This window comes from Spea bombifrons, chromosome 13 (assembly GCF_027358695.1).
Source record: "Spea bombifrons isolate aSpeBom1 chromosome 13, aSpeBom1.2.pri, whole genome shotgun sequence".
Taxonomy (NCBI): domain Eukaryota; kingdom Metazoa; phylum Chordata; class Amphibia; order Anura; family Pelobatidae; genus Spea; species Spea bombifrons.
The window spans coordinates 14582957-14589061 of record NC_071099.1 but is presented as its reverse complement, the minus strand read 5'-3'; the positions used below and the strand labels follow the sequence as shown (position 1 = coordinate 14589061).

At 44.8% G+C, this 6105-nt stretch overlaps 1 protein-coding gene across 1 annotated transcript in view; it reads right to left on the bottom strand.

Annotated features, from left to right (window-relative positions):
- Nucleotides 1-1622: 1622 nt before the first annotated feature.
- Nucleotides 1623-6105, bottom strand: part of ATP9A (ATPase phospholipid transporting 9A (putative)) — a 31383-nt gene continuing 26900 nt past the window's right edge. Inside the window, exons 24-28 of the mRNA XM_053452839.1 lie at nt 6002-6066; nt 4824-4932; nt 4389-4446; nt 3879-4082; nt 1623-1909 (exon numbers count right to left, since the gene is read on the bottom strand). Coding sequence (XP_053308814.1) covers nt 1773-1909; nt 3879-4082; nt 4389-4446; nt 4824-4932; nt 6002-6066 — 573 coding nt within the window. The 3' untranslated portion in view covers nt 1623-1772. The remainder of the gene's footprint in view (nt 1910-3878; nt 4083-4388; nt 4447-4823; nt 4933-6001; nt 6067-6105) is intronic.

Below are 6105 nucleotides of genomic sequence, written 5' to 3'. Positions count from 1 at the left end.
ATTTACAAAACGGCAGAAATATCCTGATTAGCAGAGAGCCAAACCCTACCTCTACCTCCCAGAATACAAACGAGATTAAAACACATAGAGTGGTCATTAAGTACAGAGGCCCACGGTGCCAGTCTGGACAATTGGTTGGGTACCATGCATTTTTTGGGGGGTTCCAGAGTTTTCCAATTATGCTCTAACCAATGAATTAACCGAAATGTGCTCTTCTCTTTAGAAATTCCGTCATCCAGGCGAGATCATACAGCTGTCGTAACGACCGGGACCATGAGTAGTTTGATCCAAAGTCTCAAGATTATTCGGGGGTCTATCCTAAAAACTGGTTATAACATCAGAGGAAGAGTTATGCGACTGTAATCAATTAAGCTTTCTAATTCACAATTATTCATGGTTTTAATCTTCACCGAGAGGATGGCGGCAGTCTTGGTATCAACATTTACCGGTGTTGAGATCAGCATAATGTATGTATTCCTCACAATTAATTTGATTTCCATACTTGGCTCTTCATGTTGACAAAACTGATAATGCTACTTTTAGGGACCCCAAGGTCAAAAATGAACAAACTGGATGGGTGTCCACCATAAAATACATTGTTAGGAGACATCAAATATTTTTGCAACCTCTATATGCACCCATAGCTTTAATTTTTAGGAGCAGAATAGCTTTGAGAATAATGCTAAATACATATAAAGTCAGTATTTTCCATGCCATGGTATCAACAATTATCCAGATAATAATTTGGATATGCACATAACATCCAAAGAAAAGACTTCTATTGCACAGTCTAATTTTTTTTTTATGACTGGGATGAAACTGCAAATAACGGAGCCATTTATCCACGGGATTGCTAAAGGTATAAATAAAATAACGAAAACCTAATCTGTTGACTTTATGGTATTAGACATTTGCAGTATATAAATTACTTTTGGCACATAATAGTCAGAAAGCATTAGTGGAGGATAATATGTAGTGGTTGCAATAACTTCCCAGTACATTAAAAAAAAAAATTGTAATTTCAAATAGGTAAACAAAACCTTTTCTTGGTCTGAATACACCATTGATGCATAAAGACCCCCTGGGGCCACTAGGCGCATGGACTCCTACCACTGTTCCCACACCCACCATCTCTCCAAGTCACAGTTTGTTTTATTCTACCAGGCATGGTCGGTGGTCATGGACCATCAAAGTCTATAGTGTAGAAGTCCTATCTGGTCTTCAAGACTCCTAGACAATTGCCTAGGGGTAAGCCCGGCACCCAGTTAAAATACCCTGTTTTGTTCTTTTTTTTCTTCTTCTTCTTTTTACCCTCCACCATCATTCTTTGTTGAAGAGTAAAAAGTACAGAGAAACCAACAGTACAGAATAAATACCCATGTTCACCGCTCCCAGCCGACAAGGGGCTGTGGTCATTTACATCCAATAACGGGTTTTCAAGTCTTGTAGCCCAGTTGATGGCGGGTAAGACATGAATTTCAAAGTCCTTTGCTACATTGAACATAATATTCATTTTTTAAAGTTCTTAAACTCAAAGGAGAACCAATACCAGTCAATGCTATGTCTGGGCTCGCCTCATTTTCCAACGGGCAAGGGTTTTTTGGTGGACATAACAAATTCCCTTTCTTTTCTTAAAATCCCTTGTTCAGTAAAGCAGTCTTAAGTATCAGTTCCGCTGCAATCCAGAAATATCCCTCAGGTTTGTTTTTTTTTGTTTTAAATATTCACAATGTTTTGATGCTATTCTTTAAGAGTTCTTTCTGCGCAAAGTTCTAGGATGTCAGCTTGGAATAGCTCGGAGGTGAGAACTTTCTTCGGAGATACTTGAGAACGTAGAGCGGGAGGCAGCTGACCAGCGTAATCACTGTGACCTTCCACAGGAATGACAGAGTCATAATGAAGTAAACATCTGTAATCAATATGAAAATATGGCATTATCTGTAAAATGATGCTATTCTGGAACGGAGGAGGAGGAGGAGGAGGAGGAGGAGGAGGAGGAGGAGGAGGAGGAGGAGGAGGAGGAGGAGGAGGAGGAGGAGGAGGAGGAGGAGGAGGAGGAGGAGGAGGAGGAGGAGGAGGAGGAGGAGGAGGAGGAGGAGGAGGAGGAGGAGGAGGAGGAGGAGGAGGAGGAGGAGGAGGAGGAGGAGGAGGAGGAGGAGGAGGAGGAGGAGGAGGAGGAGGAGGAGGAGGAGGAGGAGGAGGAGGAGGAGGAGGAGGAGGAGGAGGAGGAGGAGGAGGAGGAGGAGGAGGAGGAGGAGGAGGAGGAGGAGGAGGAGGAGGAGGAGGAGGAGGAGGAGGAGGAGGAGGAGGAGGAGGAGGAGGAGGAGGAGGAGGAGGAGGAGGAGGAGGAGGAGGAGGAGGAGGAGGAGGAGGAGGAGGAGGAGGAGGAGGAGGAGGAGGAGGAGGAGGAGGAGGAGGAGGAGGAGGAGGAGGAGGAGGAGGAGGAGGAGGAGGAGGAGGAGGAGGAGGAGGAGGAGGAGGAGGAGGAGGAGGAGGAGGAGGAGGAGGAGGAGGAGGAGGAGGAGGAGGAGGAGGAGGAGGAGGAGGAGGAGGAGGAGGAGGAGGAGGAGGAGGAGGAGGAGGAGGAGGAGGAGGAGGAGGAGGAGGAGGAGGAGGAGGAGGAGGAGGAGGAGGAGGAGGAGGAGGAGGAGGAGGAGGAGGAGGAGGAGGAGGAGGAGGAGGAGGAGGAGGAGGAGGAGGAGGAGGAGGAGGAGGAGGAGGAGGAGGAGGAGGAGGAGGAGGAGGAGGAGGAGGAGGAGGAGGAGGAGGAGGAGGAGGAGGAGGAGGAGGAGGAGGAGGAGGAGGAGGAGGAGGAGGAGGAGGAGGAGGAGGAGGAGGAGGAGGAGGAGGAGGAGGAGGAGGAGGAGGAGGAGGAGGAGGAGGAGGAGGAGGAGGAGGAGGAGGAGGAGGAGGAGGAGGAGGAGGAGGAGGAGGAGGAGGAGGAGGAGGAGGAGGAGGAGGAGGAGGAGGAGGAGGAGGAGGAGGAGGAGGAGGAGGAGGAGGAGGAGGAGGAGGAGGAGGAGGAGGAGGAGGAGGAGGATTATTATTGCTGCCCCTTAGGCTGCCAGCCCTAGCTGTGGGGAAGACCTATTAATGGCTGGTTTACTAATTAAATAATTTTTAAAAATAATAAGATAGTCTATTTAAATAATTTATTTTAAAACACATAAAAATGTTGTTTAGATACAACATATAAGGGGAGGAAAGAAGCATGCAGGGGTTTGGGTGCAAAGGAGGGACTGTCTTTCCTAAACAGGGACACTTTGGAGGTATGGGGCAATATATTCTATGGCAGTTGTTATCATACCAGCATTCAGAATAATAAAGAAAACATGTAAAAACATTTATTTTGAGTGGTTTGGGGGGCCTGGCCCCACTGCAGAATGTTTATATGACAGATAACCTTTCCTAACATTGTTTTTCTTTTCAAGTGAGGAAGAGGAGACATCCCCTTTTGCTCTCTATTATCTGACGCCTGCACTCCGCAGGGTTTCCTGGAGGTCAAGAGTGACAGGTTGTCTGATAACTTCTTTGGGTGAAGCCTTTCAGAGTGTGATGTGATGTGCGGCGACAGCTTGTAAGTGCATGTACACACACACTCTCTCTCACATACACACACTCTCTCACACACGTGAAGATTGTTAATTATTATGTCAATGTGTAAACCAGGTATTACTTATGAATGTGTATTTCAGTTTTCAACCTCTGTGTTGCTTTGACACTTCTCTATAAATTTTCCTAATAAAAGTTCTCATTTAGAATGTTTGTAGAATGTTGAGAATGTTATAAGCTTATGATTATTCCAGAAGAGAATTTTGAGGAACATTCCAAAAATAAACATATGATCATTAAATAAATGAAGTGCCCTCTTTTTTTACCGATAAATTCATGTAAAAAGACCAGAGAAGCCACATAACAGGACAGACTCAGCAGCTCAGCCACGATCATAAGCCAGTGCCATGTTTGGATGGTAAGAGCCACCATGAGCAGCTCTGTTAGAATCAGAGACGTGAAGGAAATTGCTACGATGTGGACAAATTCCGACTCGAACAGCAGCAGAGCTCCGTACATAATGATGCTTCCTGTAAAGACGAGACAAAGATTCGGTATTCTCTTCCTTTGACTAAACATCGTGAGAACTGAGGAAGCTACTCCAACAAGAGAGGTCGAGCTGGTCTGGTGCAGAGTATGGGTAATGTTGGATAATTTCAGATTTAAGTATGCATGATGGGTGGCCAGCTCAGCCCTTCTTCGGGAGTACTCAACCTTAGTGAAATCAAGGAACTGAAATATTCCTTCTTCCATCAGACCCCCCTGATTAGTGAATACACCTCTATGTCTACTTGGTGCTTCGCAACACGGTCAACAGACACAGAACACATGCTTACCTTGATAGATACTGATCAACACCCAGATCAGAAACGTTTTGTAGGATAAAGGCCGACCCTGAAAAAATTCAAAATCAGCAGTTTAGTTATTGCACACAAATGTCCAGCATTACATTCGAGGGACATTATCCCGTATGACAACATACAACTTTTGTTATGTATTTGTGTCTTGTGTAAGACGTTATGGGACCGCAGACAGTTTCTCTGTAGTAACGTTGTCCCAGAGACGCTCCCGGTCACTTATGTTTTAAGTGACCATCCTGAATAGCCAGTGATAAGCTTCCAGGACTAATTAACAGAGAACAGAAGAGGAAAGACATCGACGAGGAATGGATGCAACCTGATCAGAATTAGCCCAGGTTCAACGCATGGAACCTGTTACCCCTATAACTCAGAAGTTCAGATTACACAGGTAATAGTATTAAATTAATTTACTTTAAGCAGGTCCTTGTAGAGTTCCGGGTAAAGCATGGCAACTTCAGACTTCACATCTTTATCGAGGACCAGAGAAAACACTGGGAACATGGTGTAGATCGTGGAATATCTGCAGGAAATTAATAAAATAGTAAGAATTATAAGTAAGAACTGAACACCAACGGCCCCCCAAAAAATTACACCATTAACTTGAGACTCTAGTCTTAGCCTCTCAATCCAGGAGGTCAAGATAGATCGAGGCATCTGGGGCAATTACTTGCTTCCTTGCCATTAGATAAAGAGTATGGATCACCAGGGAAGGCAATGAAGCAAATGGGGGCCATATGTTGGAAACTGGGGACCTCAGCTGTGGGCGACACTGTGGCAGTCACTATAAATCCCGCATCGGCCCTCCTTGCACGTTCGCGATAGTCCAAAGTTTTGCCCCGTCTAGCACAAGGGTTCATTCAATATGTCGTGCGCCGAGTTGAAATCTTTTATTAGCGGGTCAGTGACTCACCGTGTCGGCCCCTTCCTGACTTTAATTCCCACAATACAATAATAATAATGCCTGCTTGCAACTCAAAGACTGTTTGGCCAAAAGACCCATTCTTTATCCTAATGACATCACACAGGCCCCCAGAGGCCACGAATTCAAAGAGAGCGGCTCTCGTGTGCGGTCAGGGCGGGGATGCCTTACACTGACCGTGACACTGATCAAAACCGGTCAGGAAGGGTGGAATAAAGAGAATTGAAAATAGTAAATCAGTCCCTTTTACATCTTTCCAATTTCTCCTCCATAAAAAAAATAAAGCTCTACAACATAGCACTGACATGAAAGAAAGCGCACGCCTTCAAAGCCAACCCATTGAGAACAAAAAAAAAAAAGGTCTGTGTATTTGTTGATTTTTTTTTAATATTTCACCAGTTTTATACAGATCTTGATGAACAAGGACAATCGCAATTCCATCAAAAAAAGGGTCAGTCCTAAAGAATATGGTGACCTAGGCCACTGGGTGCAAGCTCTAGGGCAAAAGATGGTAACCACCATAGGAGCAACTAGGGAGTCTCGCACCAAGCCAATTATAAAGCATGATACAGAATGTTTTGACAAAAATGCTAGCATGGCATATAGACATTTTAATGCTTTAGATATTTATGACTTTAAATATCATGAGCATGAAGGATGCATGACTTACCCAATTATGAGAAATCCCTGGTAGAGCGGAACCGAGGCGAAATAAAATACAGACGAAAAGACGGCCTGCAAAAGACATGGTTCGAAATATTATTATTAACATAT